The sequence below is a fragment of the Scyliorhinus torazame genome, chromosome 19 (genome assembly GCF_047496885.1).
Source record: "Scyliorhinus torazame isolate Kashiwa2021f chromosome 19, sScyTor2.1, whole genome shotgun sequence".
Classification (NCBI taxonomy): domain Eukaryota; kingdom Metazoa; phylum Chordata; class Chondrichthyes; order Carcharhiniformes; family Scyliorhinidae; genus Scyliorhinus; species Scyliorhinus torazame.
In genome coordinates, this window is record NC_092725.1 from 95,381,386 (window position 1) to 95,405,491 (window position 24,106).

The 24,106-nt window shown below is 49.2% G+C and overlaps 1 protein-coding gene across 5 annotated transcripts in view; it reads left to right on the plus strand.

Moving 5' to 3' along the window:
• LOC140396330 (anoctamin-4-like) overlaps window positions 1-24,106 on the plus strand; it is a 286,419-nt gene that overhangs the window by 158,081 nt on the left and 104,232 nt on the right. For all 5 annotated transcript variants that reach the window (XM_072484841.1, XM_072484842.1, XM_072484844.1 and 2 more), the window contains 2 exons: window positions 1,051-1,187; window positions 6,909-7,067. In XM_072484841.1, the coding sequence (XP_072340942.1) occupies window positions 1,051-1,187; window positions 6,909-7,067 (296 nt within the window). The remainder of the gene's footprint in view (window positions 1-1,050; window positions 1,188-6,908; window positions 7,068-24,106) is intronic.

The window sequence follows — 24,106 nt, forward strand, 5'->3', positions numbered from 1 at the left end:
TACAGGCTGGTAAAGTGGCAATCGTAGTTTAGTATTGATAGATTATTAATGGGCAAAAGTATGAAGCAAAGGTGAGTATATGGAGTTAGGCCACCGTCCAGCCAAGATCTCATTGAATGATGGTTTGAGGGACAGAATGATATCCTCCCTATTCCGTATTGTTGCCCCCTCATATTTGTTTTTGGTTTCAATAAACTTAGCTACCCTCACTCAATCCCTCACTTAATTCGGTCAGGTCAGGAACGTAATTTTTCTGGTGACTGCAAGCTTTTTCCTGGTGAGTTCCTACTAGTTTAGAATTCAAGCTGAAACTCAACAACTTTTCTCATGCAGGCAATTAAATGCTGGAATGGTTGTGAATTTCCCAAGAATCCAGGTAGGAAATGCCTGCAGGAAATGTTCCCATCTAGTGATGCTCATTGTTTAGGATGCTGTGGCCATTTTTCCACAAGTAGGCCTTGGATTGTTTTGGGAAGGGCTTTGAGCAATGACATTCAAAATATGTCAACAACTTGCATTTAAATCGCACCTTAACATAGGAAAACAGGAACAGAAACCGGGAGTCGCATGAGATATTGGGCTGGTGGCTTAGTCAAAGGTTGTGAGAAGGAAATTAAGGGAATTCCAGAACTTGGCCAAGCCAGTTGAAGATTTTGGTTGGCATTTAAGTGATTTAAAAACTCAGATGTCAAGCCAGTGGAAGTCTAGATGATTTCAATTTGAAGAGTTCATGAACAATAGCCCAGTATTGAGCAATGTCTGGTCATTCTTGAGACATTTATCAAGACTGCTCAAGGGAAGGAGGATATTACTGAACAAGATTCCTGTGCCTGCTTCTCCAGCATCTGCCCTTTTTAAAATAGTGGAACATCATACAGAGATGTTGCAGGTGGTTACTAGCTCTGATCTTTTGGCTCCTTTTCAGTGTTTGCACTGAGACTACAAGATTTGACCTTGCCTATCAAAATTTGGAACCCCTTTTCTGGATTATTTGTTCCGTCTGCACGACATCTCTTTTTTGTGATTCTTCTTGCTAAATGTATGTTTCAGGGACTCGAGATGTAAATATTTACCTGGGTGAATCTGAGGGGAGGAACAGCCCTTCGAAAGATGATGACTCCCTGCTTCATCCTGGCAATTTAACCAGCACATCAGATGAAGCAAGTAGACTGGAAATGGGTGTTGAGGTAAGAAATGTTTGCCACACTTTTGGTGCTGAATGTTATAATCAAGAGGCACAATTTTGAAATGTAGGTCTTCAAATAAATTGAATTCTATGAGTTGCTGATTAAAGTTGTCATTACTAGTGTCTAATACTTCATAAATCTGAAACGGGAAGCAAAGGATAAAAGCTAATTTTTTGGGGGGACTGCTCTTATTCTAGCACAAACTGAAGCAAAGTCTGCAAGAATGTTGACCGGGATTTGGGAAAATGTTTGCAAATCACCAAAGCCTAAGTTTGAAAGAGTTGTGCTCTCCCCTTATTGCTGCTTTGATGTTCTACTTGCTGTAGCAGTGTGACACTTGATGCCTTAACAATGTCCTTGGCATCCATGACAGACACGAGTGACCACTCAAATTGCCAATAACTTGGCAGGATAATTATTGGGCCCGCCCTAACATTTGAGAAAAGGTTTGGGCTAACAGAAATTCACTTTTTTTGTGCAATGCCTAGAGTTTGGTAAAGTTGGGCTTGTCAAATCCACTTGAAAGGAGTGAATTGCGCCTTAATGCTGGATCCAAATCCTGGAATTCTCGGCTGGACAGCCCTGCACGTATCCTGAGCAAGTAAGCGATGTGTAACATGCTGGTCTTGCCAATGGTACCCACATAGCTGGAATGGTCACTTAACAAAACCAGCTTTTCTTGTTTTTAATTCTTTCATGGGATGGGAGCATTGCTGCCTAGGCCAGCATTTATTGTCCTTTTGAGAAGGTGGTGCTGGTGAGTTACCTTAAAGCTGTGCTGCAATCCATGTGACGTAGATACACCCACATTTCTGTAAGGGAGGGAGTTCCAGAATTTTGACCCAGCAACAGTGAAGGGGCAATGATGTACTTTCAAGTCAGGATGGTGAGTGACTTGGAGGGGGAACCTCCAGGTTGTGGTGTCTGCTGCCCTTGTTCTTCTAGGTGGCAGCAGTCATGGGTTTGGCACCTGTCTTGGGAGACTTTGTGACTTTCTAGAGTCGTGTGTTAGTCAAACCGGAGTTTATAAAGTTGGAGAAAGAAGCTTAAATACTGGGGCATAAGTACAAAGAGACTTTCTTAAATTAGTTATCTAACTTGGTTCCATCAATATTTTATCAATGTGTTTCTGAGATTGGGGTGGCAAGAAATTCACCATTAAATCCATAAGTCTCATTGTGAGTCAGTAAGTGCATTGGAGTGGGATTTTTCCATTCACTGCCATTCATTGTAAATATGGATTTTTATCTGGACTATCTGCCACAAAACCCATTACAAGCCAGAAACAACTTAATGGACAGGTTGCTGATTGCATCATTTTGGATACCTGATGCAGCAGTGCTGCTGTTAAATTAAAAACATTTAGTAGCCACCATTTAAATCTCCGTGAGGGACCTTGATTATGCAGTGGGTTAGACACTGGCTTTTTGACTTCGGAATCAAACTCTGGGATCTAGGTGAGCTACCAGACCGAAGGTGAAAGGGACATGGCCAGTCCAACCCAGGTCCAAGCAGGCTGTGGGCTCGACAGCACAAAGTGCTCTCCATTTGGTCTCCATTGACCACACCCACCCCACTCAGGCAGGCTGCAGGATCGCTGGTGCGAGGTAATGTGATGAGGGTGCTCCCAAAGGTTGGGTTGAGGCAAGTTGCTGGGACAGACCATAGAATTTTGTGCTAATACTGAAAGTCTGAGATACAAAAGGTTTGCTTCCTCCTCCCCAGCTCCAACATTCCTCCTCCCTCGTCTTTTATGAGCTTAAGAAATTATGACACGCACTTTTAATACTGGACTAAACAATTTCATCTCCTGTGTGTGAATGTTGACACAGAATATCAGTGCATATCATTTCAGAAGCCCAGTGCAGTCTGTCATTCCTGCAGTATTGGAATACGAAGGACCATACTTGCTGCAAATATCTATGAAGTCTCACTGTGGGGAGAATAGCATAATCTTTTCCCTGATTTTTTTTTTTTTAACTGAATGCCATGAATCTGTCACTTCTTCTTCTGCTTAACCAACCTGCCTGTCAGTGGAAGCGTTGTTTTTCCCCTCCCTATTTCCCTTCATGAATTAATGGCGGTGCGTTTTAACAAACTGGATAATAAAATCAATTGAACGAGAAAGTTGGAGGCCAATGTGCGTTCCTAGGAAGGCGGTGAAGGCCTTGGGTGTGGAGGGGATTTATTGGCATCCTCCTGGGCATGAGCGACTTCACTTCACTTCTGTGTAAGGCCTGCGGGGAGAAGGGCCACTACGCAGCGGTGTGCCAGGTCTGCTCAGCGGCAGCGGTCCCCACCCCCCCCCCACCCCGGTCATGGACAATGGGCACCACTATCCCCTCCTCCTCCCCAGGCCATTTGCGAGCAACGGGCGCCGCCATCTTCTCCCCCGCACAACACGTGTGTTTCATGGGCGCCGCCATCTTGCTCCACCCCCGCAACGTGCGTTCCATGGGCGCCGCCATTTTGTGACCCCCAGGACCTCCGGATGCCGCCATCTTGTCCACCCTGCAGCACACTGAGACCAACGCCGTTTCAGGACCCCGACGCAGTGGCCACCTCACTACCCGACAATCAACCACGATTCGCATCCACGGTAATCGACCAGTCCAGGCCACACACTCTGACCAACGCATCCACCAGCGTGAAAGTCAACGGCCACGTGACCTCCTGCCTACTGGACTCCGGGAGCACCGAGAGGTTTGTACATCCAAATACGGTAAGGTGCTGCTCCCTTCAGGTACACCCTACCAATCAAAGTATCTCCCTGGCCTTCGGATCCCATCGCGTAGCGATCCGTGGGTACTGCAAGGTCACGCTCACAGTCCAAGGCGTAGAGTTCCACGGTTTTCGCCTCTACGTCCTCCCTAACCTCTGCGCTGCACTTATCCTTGGCCTGGATTTTCAGTGCAACCTCCAGAGCCTGACCCTTAAATTCGGCGGACCCTTACCACCCCTCACAGTGTGCGGCCTCGCGATCCTAAAGGTCGATCCTCCTTCCCTCTTTGCCAAACTAACTCCAGATTGCAAAGCCGTCGCCACCAGGAGCAGACGGTACAGCACCCAGGATAAGGCCTTCATCAGGTCCGAGGTCCAGCGGTTGCTTCAGGAGGGAGCCATCGAGGCCAGCAACAGCCCCTGGAGAGCTCAAGTGGTAGTGGTCAAGTTTGGGGAGAAAAAACAAATGGTCGTGGACTACAGCCAGACCATCAACAGGTACACACAGCTCGACGCATACCCCCGCCCACGCATATCTGACATGGTTAACCAGACTGCACAGTACCGGGTCTTCTCAACGGTGGACCTGAAATCCGCTTACCACCAGCTCCCCTTCCATAAATCAGACCGGCCATACACCTTTGAGGCAGACGGCCGGCTATATCACTTCCTTAGGGTCCCCTTCGGCGTCACCAATGAGGTTTCGGCCCTCCAAAGGGAGATGGACCGAATGGTCGACCGGTACAGCTTGCGGGCCACGTTTCCGTACCTGACCATCTGCGGCCATGATCAGCAGGACCACGACGCCAACCTTGCTAAATTTCTCTGCACCGCCACTCTCCTCAACCTCCCGTATAACAAGGAGACGTGTGTGTTCCGTACAAACCGCTTGGCCATCCTCGGTTACGTGGTCCAGAACGGAGTTCTGGGGCCCGATCCCGACCGCATGCGTCCCCTCATGGAGCTTCCCCGCCCCAAGGCCCTCAAACGCTGCCTGGGGTTCTTCTTGTATTACGCTCAGTGGGTCCCAAACTATGCGGACAAGGCCCGCCCACTAATACAGTCCACTCATTTCCCCCTGACGGCAGAGGCCCAACAGGCCTTCGCCCGAATCAGAGCTGATATTGCCAAAGCTGGAATGCACACTGTAGACGAAACACTTCCTTTCCAACTAGAAAGCGACGCATCGGACGTCGCCCTTGCCGCCACCCTCAACCAGGCAGGCAGGCCCATGGCATTCTTTTCCCGCACCCTCCATGCCTCTGAAATTCAGCACTCATCTGTCGAAATGGAGGCCCGTCGAAATGGAGGCCCAGGCTATCGTTGAGGCTGTGCTACATTGGAGGCATTACCTGGCCGGCAGGAGATTCACTCTCCTCACTGACCAACGGTCAGTAGCCTTCATGTTCAACAACATGTAGCGGGGCAAAATCAAAAATGACAATCTTGCGGTGGAGAATCGAGCTCTCCACCTATAACTACGAGATTAAGTATTGCCCTGACAAACTCAACGAGCCCCCAGACGTCCTATCCAGAGGTACATGTGCCAGCGCACAGGTAGGCCGACTCCAGACCCTGCACGATAGCCTTTGTCACCCAGGGGTCACTTGGTTGTACCACTTCAATAAGGCACAAAATTTGCCCTACTCTGTCGGGGAAGTAAGGACGATCACCAAGGACTGCCAGGTCTGTGCGGAGTGCAAGCCGCACTTCTACCGGCCGGACCGCGTGCACCTGGTGAAGGCCTCCCGCCCCTTTGAACACCTCAGCGTGGATTTAAAAGGTCCACTCCCCTCTGACCGCCGCAAGTATTTCCTCAGTGTGATCAATGAATACTCCCGTTTTCCCTTCGCCATTCCATGCCTCGACATGATGTCTGCCACCGTCATTAAAGCCCTTAATTCTATCTTCACTCTGTTCGGCTTCCCGCCTACATCCACAGTGACAGGAGATCCTCATTCATGAGTGATGAGCTATGCCAGTTCCTGTTCAGCAGGGGTATTGCCTCCAGCAGAATGACAAGCTACAACCCCCGGGGAAAAGGACAGGTAGAAAGTGAGATTGGGACGGTATGGAGGGCCGTCCAGCTGGCCCTACGGTCCAGAAATCTCCCGGCCTCCCGCTGACAAGAGGTCCTCCCTGATGCACTACATTCCATTCGCTCATTATTCTGCACTGCTACTAACCGTACGCAGCATGAATGCCTTTTTGCCATCCCCAGGAAGTCCACATCCGGGGTATCACTCCCAACTTGGCTCACAGCTCCGGGAACCGTGCTTCTCCGTAAACATGTGCGGCTCCACAAGGCGGACCCGTTGGTGGAAAGGGTGCACCTGCTCCACGCAAAGCCACAGTACGCCTACGTGGCGTTCCCCGACGGCCGCCAGGATACCATCTCCCTCGGACCTGGAACCAGCAGGTTCCGCCCCCACACCACCCCCGGCGCCCCCATCATCTCCCCCCCCCCCCCCCCCCCCCCCCGGACCGTCCGTCCTCCCCTGCCCACCCCCATTGATGAAGAGGATTTTGGCATGCTCCCGGAGTCAACTTCGACCACGACAGCACCAACATCGCCGGCTCCACTTCGTCGATCCCAGAGGACGATCAAGGCGCCGGACCAGCTGAACCTCTGACCGGCCCACCGGATGACCAGAGACATTGTTTTTCACTGTTCTGTAAATATTAAAGATTGTGAATTGTATATAGCAGTCCACCACCCCCGCCGGACTCTATTTTAACGGGGTGAATGTGGTAAACCACTGTGTTCCTATATTAAGGGTTGTACGGTAGAACCTGCACTACAGGTTCACCTGGGCCCCTGCATGCTAGCTCTGCCCAGGAGCCGGGTTATAAATATGCGTGGCCTTCAGCTCGCAGCCATTTCGTCAGCTGCTGTAGGAGGCCACACTTCGGATACTAATAAAGCCTCCGTTTGAATTCAACTTCGTCTCCAGCCAAATTGATCGTGCCTCATGTGGACACTTGCTTTTTCCTCTGTAGGAAGCTGCAGATAGAAATAAAGGAAATGGACTGTTCTTCAGAGATGGGAAGTGTCGGATTGATTACATCCTTGTTTACAGAAAATCTAACATCCAAGCAGAAAAACGCGAGGTGTTTGAGAGAAACTTGAGAGCTGAAGGATTGAACATTGAAAAAGAGGTAGGGCTGACTTTGCTTTTATATATTTTTTTAATGGTTTAGTTATTGCCTTAACAATCAGTTTGCTTTCGTCGTCTCCCAGGTGGATCCCAGGTAACCTCGCCTGACCCCGATCGTTTGGGCGTAACTTTGAGTGCTGCAGATTAAGGGCACAATTCTCCCAAAAAATTTGAAGTTACTTTGCGGTGTTTTTTCAGTTTGTTTCCCCTCTGCTCTGCCGGCAAGTTCTTCACCGCTGTTCAATGACACTTAGTAACTTTTTTGTCCCTGGGGAGTTTCTCCCTGGTTTAGCCCACACTTTTAATTTTTTTTTAGCACTGGGAAGCTGAACTGATCGAGCCGCCATTTTGAAAGAGTGGCCTGATAGCTAAGTGAGCTTATGGGTCCTCTCCCCCTCTCTTTCCCCCCCCCCCCCCTTTGGCAATGTTACCCCACGCCAATGTTGCAGTGCGGCTGGTGAATCGCACCCTTAGTGATGGAACACTGCAATTCGGAGATGTAATCTGAAATTGATTTTTGTCAAATCATGAGGTACACCAGTGGCTAATATTTATTGTCTATCAATTGTAAATTTGTTAGTTTAGAGTAATGTGGAGTGCTGGACAACTTGATTAGGAACAGGAGCGGTTAATTTATCCGCTTGAGTTGTTCTACGGTTTTTAAAAAAATCCTTTCTTGGGCCAGTATTTGTTGTCCAGCCCTAATTGCCCTTAAACTGGGAAATATATCAGCCATTTCGGGCAGTCAAGAGTCACCGCATTGCTGTGGGTCTGGGGTCACGTAAAGGCCAGACTGATGTGTTGGGTACTCTGCTACACAGACGAACCAACACGGTTGCGAATGGTACAACTCGGTTTTATTACTAACATATTTTTACAGTGGTAAACTGGTTACTGAGGTTCGATCATAACCCTTGAATCTGTGGACCTATTCCTAATACTATCTTGGAGTGGCACTCAGCACATGGTGGATGTCTGAGTGGCTTGCTGTGAGCTCTGTGCCCCCAACTTCCAGGCCTGTCCCTCCCTCTCCCCCTGGGGACTGGACTCGCCTGTGGGTTTCCGGCAGGTTCTTATCACCAGGTGCACGTCGTGGGGAATTGTCATGATCCAAGTTGATGTGAATGGACAATTTAAGGGGTGGAGGTGGGGGATGGCAGCTAATATCTAATAGGGATCCCGATCTTTGCATTCCAGTTAATTCACTGGCAGGGGATGGGGACCATCGATTGGGGAATTCCCGTCGGCATATAAGCCATCTTGGGATTCCTACTTTTCTGCATATCTGCAGATTAGAGCGAGACAGCTAGCCTTATTCTAATGTGCAGATTCCCAAGATACCTGAGGCTTTGGGATTCAATGTCTTTGCCTTGGGGAGCTCAGGCGTGTTTTGTTATGTTTCCTTTGTAACATAAGCGGCTTCCTTGTGTTGCATTTGTCAAAGAAGGTCGAGACATGTAAATAACTTCAACTCATTTATTTACACTATGTACACTTGGAGGTCGACACTACTGCTAATCCTATTGTAGCTACCCAAACTGACTAACCAGTTGCTGTCTACCACGTGGTAGGTGTGATAATGAATCAACCCTGTGCCTCTCCTCACTGACTGTCTCCACTGGCTGAAGGGGGCTGATCATGTGTTGGTGTAATGCCCCCCTGTGGTCGTGTCACCTCCTTGTGTATCGTGAATGTCCATTGGTCGCCTCCCATCTAACTTATCTATTGGTTGAGTGTGTGTGTGTGATGTTTCTGGTGCTCCCGCTAGTGTCTGTCTAGCTTACATGTGCATCACTGTAAATACATCACCACAAGGCAAACGCTGTTTAGTACTGGTTCCCACAAACGGGGACCAGACAGAACGGCACTTATAGGCTGCCGTGGGGAGCTGCCCACAGCTGCATGCCCTTTGGCAGGGTGGTGTTATGGGCACCCTGGTGATGCCAGACTGGCACTGCAAAGGGGGCATTTGCATGCACGCGACCCAGCCGGAGTTGTCCGCTGTGGGTGTTGGGGATTCGTGGGGGGCTGAGGGACCCTCTTGTGTTGCGTTGGACTGGGAGGAGGTCGGGGATTTTTTGGGGGGGGTTTGGAGATTGGGATGCCATTTTAAAATGGCGTCCCGGAGTTCCAATGTTCCCCGTTTAGGCCCCTTTGTTCAAAGCGATTTGCCAGGTGTTTCTCGACACTTGAGTGTGCTGGGAAACACGCGGCTAAAGGCGCTCACTCGAGAACTTTGTTCCCTTTTGAGAAGATCATGCCCCATGTCCCCAATGGCCTAGTTCTAATATGTTCATGCTTCCTTCGATTCTTCCAGTGCTTTCTGTGCTTCAATGTCCTCCCATCTATGCTGGCCACAGGTCAAATGCACAGAGATATCCTTTTGTGATTTAATAAAGTAATATTTTGGCAGATCCTTTCCACCGTAGCTAAGTGAATGCATCAGACTCCATAGCATAGATTGTTTGTGACTTGTGGAACCTCTTTCAATCTTTTTTCATGGAAAATTCTTCCATTATTCTAATTTAATTTAAACAGAAAGGTACCTTTTAACAGATTTTCTTACATAGATGGGATATGTGACCATTGGTCTGGTTCTCTCTCTCTCTCTCTCTCTCTCTCTCTCTCTCTCTCTCTCGTCTGTTTTAAATATAAACATTAAAAAAAATATTTCTTTTTTTAAAATATTCCATACATGTATGGCCTCAATGCAAAACACCACCTCCCCCTCTCGCACCACCAGGCTATCTGTCATGTGTTCTTAAAGTTGCTACCTTTTTTTGCAGTTTCTTTTCGCCTAACTTGTCTCCCCTCCTTTCAGTTCCGACAAAGTGTCTAAGACTCAAAACATGTTTTTCTCCCGATGGATACTGCCAGAACTCCTGAATATTTCCAGCTTCCTCTGTTCTTGTTTCAGTAGCCGCAGTACGTTGCTTATTTTGTTGTTGTTGGTCTGTTCCTTTTATTAGCAACCTCTCTGAATGACGGGGTTATAAAATGTGCAGCACACTGCAAAGAGTCTTCACACTGCCAGCAGCATGAGGATTTCTTGGGCTTTGAAATCAGTAGACGAATCGCCGGTTTGGCTAATTGAGCGGAACCCTGGTTGTAGCTGCACTCTGCAAATATTACAATTGAGGGTCAAGGATCAGCTTTTTAAAAAAATTTAAGCCACAAACCCTGCTCCCCAGAACTCTGCTCACAATCATCAGCCTGACTCCTAGATTTGGAAGATGATGGATATCTCCCGTCTGGATTTTGCAAGTTGACGTGTATGATCATTTTCCTGGGCATTGCTGACTGTGTTTATGCTAAGCAGCTGCAGGTTGTATATCTGTGCTTGTAGCTCCAGCTCCTTGTAGTCATTTGTAACGAGCTCTGTGGGGAAAAGATTGAGTCTGCCATCCTCTGAGAACAATCCATCAGTCATCTCGTGAACGTAGGAAGAGCTGGTGATTTATTTTGTATCTGGAAAATCAGCTGATGCCCAAAGAAAGACGGTCACTGGAAAGTTAATGGTTGCTGTCATTTTCAAAGATTCAAGAATATTTTGAATTCGTGTCTCCTTTGTGTTTTTCTTTCATACCTGCCTCTGATTATACCTCTCTGTGTATTGGGGGGGGGGGGTTAATATTGATTTGGGACAGTAGTGTAGATGCAATGAACATTGTTTTCCCTTCGTATTCTTTATTAAAGGGACTAGAAGGAATAGATACTGAGGTGGTTTCCCCTGGCTGGGGAATCTAGAGGTCGCAACCTCCAGGTCAGGGGTCCATCATTTAGAGTTGAAATGACGCAAAATTACTTCACTCTAAACGGTTGCGAGTCTTTGGAATTCTTGAAACCAGCAGGTTGTGGGTACTTCCATCGTCGATTTTATATTCGAGGCTGAGATACGGATTTTTGATTTCGTAGGGAATGGAAGGATACAGGGAGTGGGCAGGAGTTGGGATTAAGAGGAGCATTAATAGAAAGGCAACCTGTAGCTAGTGGAGTGCCTCAGAAATCCGTGCTGCAGCCACAATTAGTTCCAGTATATGTTAATGGTTTGGACAAGGGGAGTAAATGTACTATTGCCAAGTTAGTAAATGTACTATTGCCAAGTTTGATACAAAAATAGATAAGCAGCCAAGCGGTGAGGATGACCTAGTCTACAGAGGGATACAGACTGGTTAAGTGAAACCAGGCAAAAAACTTGGCAGATGGAATAAAATGTGAAGTCATGCACTTTGGTAGGAAGAATAAAGGAGCTGAATATTTCAATGGAGAAAGACTGCAGAAATCAGGCAGCTAAGAGGAATTTGGGGATTCTTGTGCATAAATCACCCAAAAAGGCTAGAATGTGAGGTCAGGATAATAGGGTAGGCAAATGGAATTTTTTCTAAAAATTATAGCGCAGAAGGAGGCCATTCAGCCCACCGAGTGCACCGGCCCTTGGAAAGAGCACCCTCCACCCTATCCCAGTAATCCAACCCAACCTTTTTGGACATTCAGGGCAATTTAGCTTTGCCAATCCACCTAACCTGCACATCTTTGGACTGTGGGAGGAAACCGGAGCACCTAGAGGAAACCCACGCAGACACGACGAGAACATGCAGACTCCGCACCGACAGTGACCCAAGCCGGGAATTGAACCTGGGACCCTTGTGGGCGAGTCTAGGATCAGGGAGCATAATATCAGAGAAGTGGTTACCCATATTAAGACTGAGAAGAGGAGGAATTTCTTCTCAAGAGGGTAGAGGGCTGTTGAGGCTGGGTCGTTAAGTATGTTCAAGGCTGAGATAGACATTTTTTTAAAAATATATTTTATTCAAGATTTTTTGGCCAAACATAACAGTACGTAGTGTTTCTTTTAAACAACAATAAAGCAATATAAATAACAGTGGGCAGTTTTAAACAAATAAATAAATAATATATGAACAGAAACAAAAACCAAACTAAATGGCAACTGCCTTGTCAAAAATAAATACTCTCCAAAGATACAATCTAACAGTCCAATGTACATTACCTAAAACAAGTGCCTATACATATACAATAACATCCCTGAGAGTCCGTCCGATTCCTCCCCCCCCCCCCCCCATGGGTTGCTGCTGTTGTCGTCTTCTTTTCCATTCCCTCTATCTTTCTGTGAGGTTGTCGACGAACGGTTGCCACCGCCTGGTGAACCCTTGAGCCGAACCCCTTAGTACGAACTTAATCCGTTCTAACTTTACAAACCCTGCCATGTCATTTAACCAGGTCTCCACACCCGGGGGTTTGGCTTCCTTCCACATTAACAATATCCTGCGCCGGGCTACTAGGGACGCAAAGGCCAAAACATCAGCCTCTCTCGCCTCCTGCACTCCTGGCTCCTCTGCAACCCCAAATATAGCCAACCCCCAGCTTGGTTCGACCTGGACCCCCACCACATTCGAAAGCACCTTTGCCACCCCCACCCAAAACCCCTGTAGTGCCGGGCATGACCAGAACATGTGGGTGTGATTTGCTGGGCTTCTCGAGCATCTCGCACACCTATCCTCTATCCCAAAAAATTTACTGAGCCGTGCTCCAGTCATATGCGCCCTGTGTAACACCTTAAATTGTATCAGGCTTAGCCTGGCACACGAGGACGATGAGTTTACCCTACGTAGGGCATCAGCCCACAGCCCCTCCTCAATCTCCTCCCCCAGCTCCTCTTCCCATTTCCCTTTCAGCTCATCTACCATGATCTCCCCCTCGTCCCTCATTTCCCTATATATGTCCGACACCTTACCATCCCCCACCCATGTCTCTGAGATCACTCTATCTTGCACCTCCTGCGTCGGGAGCTGCGGGAATTCCCTCACCTGTTGCCTCGCAAAAGCCCTCAGTTGCATATACCGAAATGCATTCCCTTGGGGCAACCCATATTTTTCCGTCAGCGCTCCCAGACTCGCAAACGTCCCATCTACGAACAGATCTGTCAATTGTGCTACCCCTGCTCTTTGCCATGCTCCAAATCCCCCATCCATTCTCCCCGGAACAAACCTATGGTTATTTCTTATCGGGGACCGCACCGAGGCTCCCGTCCTTCCCCTATGCCGTCTCCACTGCCCCCAAATTTTCAATGTAGCCACCACCACCGGGCTTGTGGTGTATTTCTTCGGTGAGAACTGCAACGGTGCCGTCACCATAGCTTGTAGGCTAGTCCCCCTGCAGGACGCCCTCTCCAATCTCTTCCACGCCGCTCCCTCCTCCTCTCCCATCCACTTACACACCATTGAAATATTGGCGGCCCAGTAGTACTCACTTAGGCTCGGTAGTGCCAGCCCCCCCCCCTATCCCTACTGCGCTGCAAAAATCCCCTTCTCACTCTCGGGGTCTTCCCGGCCCACACAAAACTCATAATACTCTTCTCGATTCTTTTGAAAAAAGCCTTCGTGACCACCACCGGGAGGCACTGAAACACAAAAAGGAATCTTGGGAGGACCACCATTTTAACCGCCTGCACCCTACCTGCCAGTGACAGGGACACCATGTCCCATCTCTTAAAATCCTCCTCCATCTGTTCCACCAACCGCGTTAAATTAAGCCTATGTAATGTACCCCAATTCTTGGCTATCTGGATCCCCAAGTACCGAAAGTCCCTTGTTACCTTCCTCAACGGTAAATCCTCTATTTCTCTGCTCTGCTCCCCTGGATGCACCACAAACAACTCACTTTTCCCCATGTTCAATTTATACCCTGAAAAATCCCCAAACTCCCCAAGTATCCGCATTATCTCTGGCATCCCCTCCGCCGGGTCCGCCACATATAGCAACAAATCATCCGCATACAGAGATACCCGGTGTTCTTCTCCTCCCCTGAGTACTCCCCTCCACTTCCTGGAACCCCTCAATGCTATGGCCAGGGGCTCAATCGCCAGTGCAAACAGTAACGGGGACAGAGGACATCCCTGCCTCGTCCCTCTATGGAGCCGAAAATAATCAGACCCCCGTCCATTCGTGACCACGCTCGCCATCGGGGCCATATACAGCAACTGTACCCATCTGATATACCCATCTCCAAAGCCAAATCTCCTCAGCACCTCCCACAAATAATCCCACTCCACTCTATCAAATGCTTTCTTGGCATCCATCGCCACCACTATCTCCGCTTGGTGGGGGCATCATCATTACCCCTAGCAGCCTCCGTATATTTGTATTCAGCTGTCTCCCCTTCACAAACCCAGTTTGGTCCTCATGAACCACCCCTGGGACACAATCCTCTATCCTCGTTGCCACTACCTTGGCCAGAATCTTAGCGTCTACATTTAGGAGGGAAATAGGTCTATAGGACCCGCATTGCAGCGGGTCCTTTTCCTTCTTTAGGAGGAGCAATATCGTTGCCTCAGACATAGTCGGGGGCAGCTGCCCCCTTTCCCTCACCTCATTAAAGGTTCTCATCAGTAGCGGGGCCAGCAAGTCCATATATTTCCTATAGAATTCAACTGGGAATCCGTCTGGTCCCGGGGCCTTCCCCGCCTGCATGCTCCCAATCCCTTTCACTACTTCCTCCGTCTCAATCTGTGCTCCCAGTCCCGCCCTCTCCTGCTCCTCCACCTTGGGGAATTCCAGCTGATCCAGAAAGCACATCATTCTCTCCTTCCCATCTGGGGGCTGAGCTTCATATAATCTTTCATAAAATGCCTTGAACACTCCATTCACTCTCTCCGCTCCCCGCTCCATCTCTCCCTCCTCATCTCTCAACCCCCCTATCTCCCTCGCTGCTCCCCTTTTCCTCAGTTGGTGGGCCAGCAACCTGCTCGCCTTCTCCCCATATTCGTACTGTACACCCTGTGCCTTCCTCCATTGTGCCTCTGCATTACCCGTAGTCAACAAGTCAAATTCTACATGTAGCCTTTGCCTTTCCCTGTACAGTCCCTCCTCCGGTGCCTCCGCATATTGTCTGTCCACCCTCAGAAGTTCTTTCAACAACCGCTCCCTTTCCCTACCCTCCTGCTTTCCTTTATGTGCCCTAATAGATATCAGCTCCCCTCTAACCACTGCCTTCAGTGCCTCCCAGACAACTCCCACCTGGACCTCCCCATTATCATTGAGTTCCAAGTACCTTTCAATACACCCCCTCACCCTTAAACACACACCCTCATCTGCCAATAATCCCATGTCCATTCTCCAGGGTGGACGCTGTTCTTTTTCCTCCCCTATCTCCAGGTCCAGGTCCACCCAATGTGGAGCGTGATCCGAAATAGCTATAGCCGTGTACTCCGTCCCCGTCACCTTCGGGATCAGTGCCCTTCCCAAAACAAAAAAGTCTATCCGTGAATAAACTTTGTGGACATAGGAGAAAAACGAAAACTCCTTACTCTTAGGTCTACTAAATCTCCAGGGGTCTACTCCTCCCATCTGCTCCATAAAGTCCTTAAGCACCCTAGCTGCAGCCGGCCTCCTTCCTGTCCTGGACCTCGATCTGTCCAGCCCTGGTTCCAGCACAGTGTTAAAATCTCCACCCATTACCAACTTCCCCACCTCCTAGGTCCGGGATACGTCCTAACATACGCCTCATAAAGTTGGCATCATCCCAGTTCGGGGCATATACGTTCACTAAGACCACCGCCTCCCCTTGCAATCTGCCACTCACCATCACGTATCTGCCCCCACTATCCGCCACTATGGTCTTTGCCTCAAACATTACCCGCTTCCCCACTAGTATAGCCACCCCCCTGTTTTTTGCATCTAGCCCCGAATGAAACACCTGCCCCACCCATCCTTTGCGTAGTCTGACCTGGTCTATCAGTTTCAGATGCGTCTCCTGCAGCATAACCACATCTGCCTTAAGTTTCTTTAGGTGTGCGAGTACCCGTGCCCTCTTTATCGGCCCGTTCAGCCCTCTCACATTCCACGTGATCAGCCGGGTTGGGGGGCTCTTTACCCCCCCCCCCCCCCCCCCCCCCCCCCTTGTTGACTAGCCATCTCCTTTTTCAATCCAGCTCCTCACCCGGTTCCCACGTAGCCGTATCTCCCCCCCAACGGCGCCCTCCTGCCCCGACCACCCCACCCCATACCAACTCCCCCTTCTCCCCAGCAGCAGCAACCCAGTTAACGCCCCCCCCCCCGCTAGATCCCTCACTAGCGTAATTGCACCCCCCATGTTGCTCCCAGAAGTCAGCAAACTCTGGCCGACCTCGGCTTCCCCCCGTGACCTCGGCTCCCACTGTGCGAGGCCCCCTCCTTCCTGCTTCCCTGTTCCCACCATGATTACCGTAGCACGGGAACAAAGCCCGCGCTTCCCATTTGGCCCCGCCCCCAATGGCCGGCGCCCCCAGCTCCTCATCCTCCCTCCCCCCCCCCCCCCCCCCCCCACGGCATGGGGAAGAGAGAAAAGTTACACGGTCGCAGGATTAACAACTTGGGAAATCATCTCTTCCCCCTTTACCCCCCTCTTCACCCCACATATTCGCCCCACCACTTTGTCCCAAAAGATTAAAGCTTGCCCTCCTTCTCGCCACCTCCGCACTCCAATCTTGATATACGCGGATCACCGCGTTCTCCCAACTACTGCTCCGAGTTTTCTTTGCCCATCTGAGGACCATCTCTCTGTCCTTGTATCGGAGAAATCTCACCACTATGGCTCGAGGAATTTCTCCAGCCCTCGGTCTTCGCGCCGTAACTCGATAGGCTCCCTCCACCTCCAACGGGCCCGTCGGGGCCTCCGATCCCATTAACGAGTGCAGCATCGTGCTCACATATGCCCCGACGTCCGCCCCTTCTGCACCTTCGGGAAGACCAAGAATCCTTAAATTCTTCCTCCTCGCATTATTCTCCAGCACCTCCAGCCTTTCCGCACACCTTTTGTGTTGTGCCTCGTGCATCTCTGTCTTCACCACCAGGCCCTGTATGTCGTCCTCATTCTCAGCAGCCTTTGCCTTCACGACCCGAAGCTCCTGCTCCTGGGTCTTTTGCTCCTCCTTTAGCCCTTCAATCGCCTGTAATATCGGGGCCAACCGCTCCTTCTTCATCTCCTTTTTAAGTTCTTCCATGCAACGCCGCAGGAACTCTTGTTGGTCAAGGCCCCATATTAAACTGCCTCCTTCCGACGCCATCTTGCTTTGTGCTTGCCTTCCTTGCCGCTGCTCTAGAGGATCCACCGCAATCCGGCCACTTTCCCCTCCTTTTTCCATCCGTGTCCAGGGGGGATTCCCTTCTGGTTTACCGCACAGTACTTTTAGCCGTTAAAATTGCCGTTGGGGCTCCTATCAAGAGCCCAAAAGTCCTTTCCACCGGGAGCTGCCGAACCGTGCGACTTAGCTGGTCATCACCGCACCCGGAAGTTCGAGATAGACATTTTTAATCTGTAAGGGTATCTAGGGTAATGAGGTAAGGTGGGAAAGTGGCGTTGAGGATTATCAGATCTCATTGATTGGCAGGGCAGATCTGATGACCTACTTCTGCTGCTAAGATCTGTGGCTAAATGGCCTACTCTTATTTCTTTGTTATTTGTTGAAATGGAATAGGGAAGACTTTAAGAGTGCCGGGTCAATATTAGAATGAGCAGAAGCAGCCCCTTGAATGTGCTCCACCACTTAATTAGGTCGTGGTTGATCTGATGGTGACCTCCAATCTGTAACCTGCCTACCCCCGATAACCTATAACTCCTTGCTTGCCAACAATCTATCCCTCTTGTGATAAATGATCTTTTAATCACTTTTTGTACCTGCATACTAGCCTTGTGTGGTTCATGCACTAGGACACCCCAGCGCTCTGCAATCTCTTAACATTTAGATAATAAGCTTTTTTTATTCTTCCTGCCAAAATGGACAGTTTCACATTTTCCCACCGTGTCCTCCATTTGCTAGATCCTTGCCTACTCAACCTATCTAAATACATAGAAACATACATGGAAACTGGAAGCAAAAGCCCTTCGGACCTGCTCTGCCATTCATTAAAAACATGGCTGATCATCAAATCATACCCTGATTTTCTTCCCTTTCACAATGTCCCTTGATCCCTTTAGCCCCAACAGTTATATCTAATTCCTTCTTGACCTTGCACAACATTTTGGCCTCAACTACATTTTGTGGTATTCTTATTCTCTCGCTATGAAGGCCAACATACCATTTTCCTCCTTTACTGCCTGCTGTTCCTGCGCACTTGCTTTCAGCGACTGATGCACGAGGATACAAAGGTCAGGCTGAGTATGCAATTTACACGCATTCAAATAATAACCTTCAAATAATAACCTGTCTTCCTAATTTTGCGACCAAAATGAATAACCTTGCATTTATCCACATTGTACTGCATATGCCTACTCAGTCAGCCTGTCCAAAACTCGCAGAAGCATCTCTGCATCCTCCTCACTGCCCACACTCTCATACAACTTTGTATTATCTGCAAATTTGAAGCCGATACAGTTTAGTTCCCTCATCCAAATCATTAATATATAATGTGAACAGTTGGGGTCCTAGCACGATCCCTGCGGAACCCCACTAGCCACTGGCTGTCAATTTGGAAAAAATACCCTTTTTTTTCCCAACTTTTGCTTCCTGTCTGCAAACCAGCTTTCTAGCCATCTCCAGACACTTCCTGCAATCCCATGCTTTAGCTCTACATAGTAATCTGCTATGTGAGACCTTGTCAAAATCCTTCTGAAAGTCTAAACAAACACATCCGCCAGTTCTCATCAATTCTACTAGTTACAACTTCAAAGAATTCCAATAGATGTGTTGAGCATAATTTCTCTTTCAATACATGCTGATTTTGTCTGATTCTACCGCTGCTTTCCAAATGCTGCACTATGAAATGCTTGATAAAGGACTCTAGCAACTTCCCTACTACCGGCATTACATAGATACATAGAACATACAGTGCAGAAGGATGCCATTCGGCCCATCAAGTCTGCGCCGACCCACTTAAGCCCTCACTTGCACCCTATCCCAATAACCCCTCCTAAGCTTCTTGGCCACTAAGGGCAATTTAGCATGGCCAATCCACCTGACCTACACGGCTTTGGACTGTGGGAGGAAACCCACGCAGACACGGGGACAACGTGCAGACTCCGCACAGGCAGTGACCCAGCAGGGAATCGAACCTCGGACTCTGGCGCTGTGAAGCCACAGTGTGCTACCGTACCATACCGTGCATTAGGCTCACTGGTCTACAGTTCCCTGTTTTCTTTCCACCCTTTTTGAGTAGCAGGGTTATATTAGCTACCCTCCAATCTGTCGGAACCATTCCAGAGTCCATCCTTTTGTAGCCTGCTTGGCGTCGTCACAATTCACTTTCCTACCTATCTTTTGTGTCATCAGCAAACTTGGCAACCATTCTTTCATCTTAGTCATTTACATTAAGTGTGAACAGTTGAGGTCCCAGCACCTCATTTATTGCACATTGTCAACCTGAAAAAGGCCCATTTATGCCAACTCTGCTTCCTTGCCAGCCAATCCTCTATCCATGCTAATATGTTGCCCCTTATACCGTGAGATTTTATTTTCTGCAATACCTTTTGTGGCACTTGATGAAATGCCTACTGAAAATCATTTAATCTCTTGAATGTCACTGGTAAGGTCAATATTCATTGCCCATTCCTAATTGTCCTTGAGATGCTGGTGGTGAGCTGCCATCCTGAACCTCTGCAGTCTCTTTGGTGTAGGTGTACACACAGTGCTGTTCGGGAGGGAGACCCAGTATTTTAAGCCAGTGACATGAAGGAATGGTGATCTATTTCCAAGTCTGATGCTGAGTGGCTTGGAGGGGAGCTTGCAGTTGATGGTGTTCCCATGCCTTTTGGCCTTCTAGATGGTAGAGGCCACAGGTTTGGATGGTGCTGTCAAAGGTACCTTGGTGAGTTGCTGCATGCATTTTGTATATTGTTGTTGATGCTTTAGCGCAAGGTTATTAAAGAATAGATGGTAACATCATTTTAAGAGTTGTGTATATTTGAAAGTAGGGACTGTAGGATACCCTAAATTGGCAAGGGGTGGGACTTTGTTTAGACTGTTTGAGTTGGCCTGTGCTGTAAATCCTGGGGCGGGATTCTCCTGCGGCGGTATTTCAGTGGGGGTGGGAATCGCGTTGCGCCGGTCAGGGGCTGTTGGCAGTGGCCCCACGGGAATTCTCCACTCCGCGATGGGCCGAGTGGCGGCCTGTTTTCGGCCAGTCCCACCAGCGTAAATCAAATGAGGTCCTTACCAGCGGGACCTAGCTCTGCGGTCAGCCTGGAAGGGGGGGGGGTCTGGCCTCAGGGCCCCCCCCCCCCCACGGTGGCCTGGCCCGCGATCGGGGCCCATCGATCTGCGGGCGGGCCTGTGCCATGGGGGCACTCTTTCCCTACGTGCCGGCCGCTGTAACAGTCCGGCATGGCCGGCGCGTAGAAGAAACCCCCTGCGCATGCGCTGGGATCACGCCAGAGCACACTGGTGCTCCGTGCATGCACCAACTCGCGCTGGCCGGCAGACGCCCTTCAGTGCCGGTTGGCGCGGCGCCATTTTTGCCGGCGCCATCCTAGCCCCTGAAGGTGCGGAGGATTCCGCACCTTCCGGGCAGCCCGACACCAGAGTGGTTCATGCCACTCCTCGGCGCTGGTACGGCCCACCCCGCCGGATAGCGGAGAATCCCGGCCCTGATGTTTGATTATGTGGCTAATGTTTAACGGAATGCATAAAGCAATGGTGTAATATATCAGCAGTTGTCGGAGACGGACTCTGGGTCTGTTCATTGCCCGGTTTCAGACCAGCTTTGCCCCAATCCCATCCTCTCCCAGAATTCCAATGATTCTAAGAATTATTACCTCGCCACACACCTGGGAAAGTTGCTACATTGCACTACTTTCTTCTTCCTTGTGCACCTGCCAAGTCATCAGGAAATTTACAAGCCCCAAAGTCTCAAATGACCAGATCATCATGTGCTCTTGTGATGTTTGTTGAGGGACTCCCAAGAAGAACGTCTCCACTTGTACAAAAGCCGAATACTGTGGATGCTGGAAATGCCCAGCAGGTCGGGCAGCACTTGTGGAGATGGTGAAATGTTAACTCTCTTGATGACCTTTCATCAGAACTGATCAAACGTCATCTCAACCTGAAATGTTGGGCGGAATTTTCTGCTCCCTCCTGTGGTGGTTATTATAGCAGGTGCAAAAGCAAAATTGCGTGGGGCCAAAAGTCGCGTATCCGCTGGCAGGGAAAATAATTTGAAACTTTTCAACTTGTACTTCCATGGAGACCTGTCCTGGTGCTCCATGCTGGGAACCCTATTAACATGTCATGAATACTCATTCAAATCACAACTCTACCAGAATCGCATTCTGCTACGGATGAAGCAAGCATTAAACTGGTCTGATTAGTGGCATGAGCCTGCCCACCTTCACTTGTGACTAAGTGCATCCAACATTGAGACCATACCTGCGATGGTGCTGCTGCCATGTCTTGTCACTGCTCGGACTCCTGACTGCTGGCAAAGCTGTGCGCTTGGGGCAATGATGGGGTGGGCTGGCAGGGCTGTGAATACTCACCAGAGACTGGAATGTGGCACAGGCAGGGCTGCACAGGCAGGGCTGCACTATCTGAGCAGAGACCAGACTGGGGGAATTGGCAGAGTCCTGATTTGGGAGGATAAATTCTGGTGGAGAGGAAACCCGAGACACTACACGTGTAGTGTCTCCCACCCGCCCTCCTCCTCTAACCTAATAATAAGACCCATTGGTGTAAGGTAAGTGCCATATTATATTATTATATTATTAGCATTGTGCAGGTCAAGGATCGGAGGTGGAGGAGCAGTCTCTGTCAGCGAGAGAACCTGAGAACATCTCAGACACTCAGAGGGCAAGTAAGTGATTTTTACTTTTATACCTTTTTTCAAATTGTGTGTGTCGGGGGGAAATTGAAGCGACATCACAGAAAAGCTGTGACCTGAGTGGCTGGTTGGGATTCTAACCTAAATTTAAAAAATATTTGAGTATTTGGGAACTAATTAAACATATCCTCTAAATTATAATTAAGTTATTATCTAAGCCAGAGATCGGAGAGTATTATAGTTAGCTATCGCATTTCTATTAGAAATCTAGTGCTAGGAAACAGATAGTTGACAGTAACTTTGCAATTTAAAAAAAAAAAAGAGACAAATTTTAATTTTAATTAATTGACGCAATGTCAGTTAGAGGGGTGCTGTGCTCTGACTGTGAGATGTGGCAGGTCCGGGAGGCTTCCAGCGTCCCGGGTGGCTTCATCTGCAGAAAGTGCACCCAACTGGAGCTCCTCACAGACCGCATGGTTCGGTTGGAGCAGCAATTGGATGCACTTAGGAGCATGCAGGTGGCGGAAAGCGTCATAGATCGCAGTTATGTAAATGTGGTCACACCCAAGGTGCAGGCAGAGAAATGGGTGACCACCAGAAAGGGCAGGCAGTCAGTGCAGGAATCCCCTGTGGTTGTCCCCCTCTCGAACAGATATACCCCTTTGGATACTGTCGGGGGGGATAGCCTATCAGGGGAAAACAGCAGCAGCCAGAGCAGTGGCACCACGGCTGGCTCTGATGTTCAGAAGGGAGGGTCAAAGCGCAGAAGAGTAATAGTAATAGGGGACTCTATAGTCAGGGGCACAGATAGGCGCTTCTGTGGACGTGAAAGAGACTCCAGGATGGTATGTTGCCTCCCTGGTGCCAGGGTCCAGGATGTCTCCGAACGGGTAGAGGGAATCCTGAAGGGGGAGGGCAAACAGGCAGAGGTCGTTGTACATATTGGTACTAACGACATAGGCAGGAAGGGGCATGAGGTCCTGCAGCAGGAGTTCAGGGAGCTAGGCAGAAATTTAAAGGACAGGACCTCGAGGGTTGTAATCTCGGGATTACTCCCTGTGCCACGTGCCAGTGAGGCTAGAAATAGGAAGATAGAGCAGACAAACACGTGGCTAAACAGCTGGTGTAGGAGGGAGGGTTTCCGTTTTCTGGACCACTGGGAGCTCTTCCGGGGCAGGTGTGACCTGTATAAGATGGACGGGTTGCATCTAAACCGGAGAGGCATAAATATCCTGGCCGCGAGGTTTGCTAGTGTCACACGGGAGGGTTTAAACTAGTATGGCAGGGGGGTGGGTACGGGAGCAATAGGTCAGAAGGTGAGAGCATTGAGGGAGAACTAGGGAATAGGGACAGTGTGGCTCTGAGGCAGAGCAGACGGGGAAAAGTTGCTGAACACAGCGGGTCTGGTGGCCTGAAGTGCCTATGTTTTAATGCAAGGAGCATTACGGGTAAGGCAGATGAACTTAGAGCTTGGATTACTACTTGGAACTATGATGTTATTGCCATTACAGAGACCTGGTTGAGGGAAGGGCAGGATTGGCAGCTAAACGTTCCAGGATTTAGATGTTTCAGGCGGGATAGAGGGGGATGTAAAAGGGGAGGCGGAGTTGCGCTACTTGTTCGGGAGAATATCACAGCTATACTGCGAGAGGACACCTCAGAGGGCAGTGAGGCTATATGGGTAGAGATCAGGAATAGGAAGGGTGCAGTCACAATGTTGGGGGTATACTACAGGCCTCCCAACAGCCAGCGGGAGATAGAGGAGCAGATAGGTAGACAGATTTTGGAAAAGAGTAAAAACAACAGGGTTGTGGTGATGGGAGACTTCAACTTCCCCAATATTGACTGGGACTCACTTAGTGCCAGGGGCTTAGACGGGGCGGAGTTTGTAAGGAGCATCCAGGAGGGCTTCTTCAAACAATATGTAGACAGTCCAACTAGGGAAGGGGCGGTACTGGACCTGGTATTGGGGAATGAGCCCGGCCAGGTGGTAGATGTTTCAGTAGGGGAGCATTTCGGTAACAGTGACCACAATTCAGTAAGTTTTAAAGTACTGGTGGACAAGGATAAGAGTGGTCCGAGGATGAATGTGCTAAATTGGGGGAAGGCTAATTATGACAATATTAGGTGGGAACTGAAGAACATAGATTGGGGGCGGATGTTTGAGGGCAAATCAACATCTGACATGTGGGAGGCTTTCAAGTGTCAGTTGAAGGGAATACAGGACGGGCATGTTCCTGTGAGGAAGAAAGATAAATACGGCAATTTTCGGGAACCTTGGATGACGAGTGATATT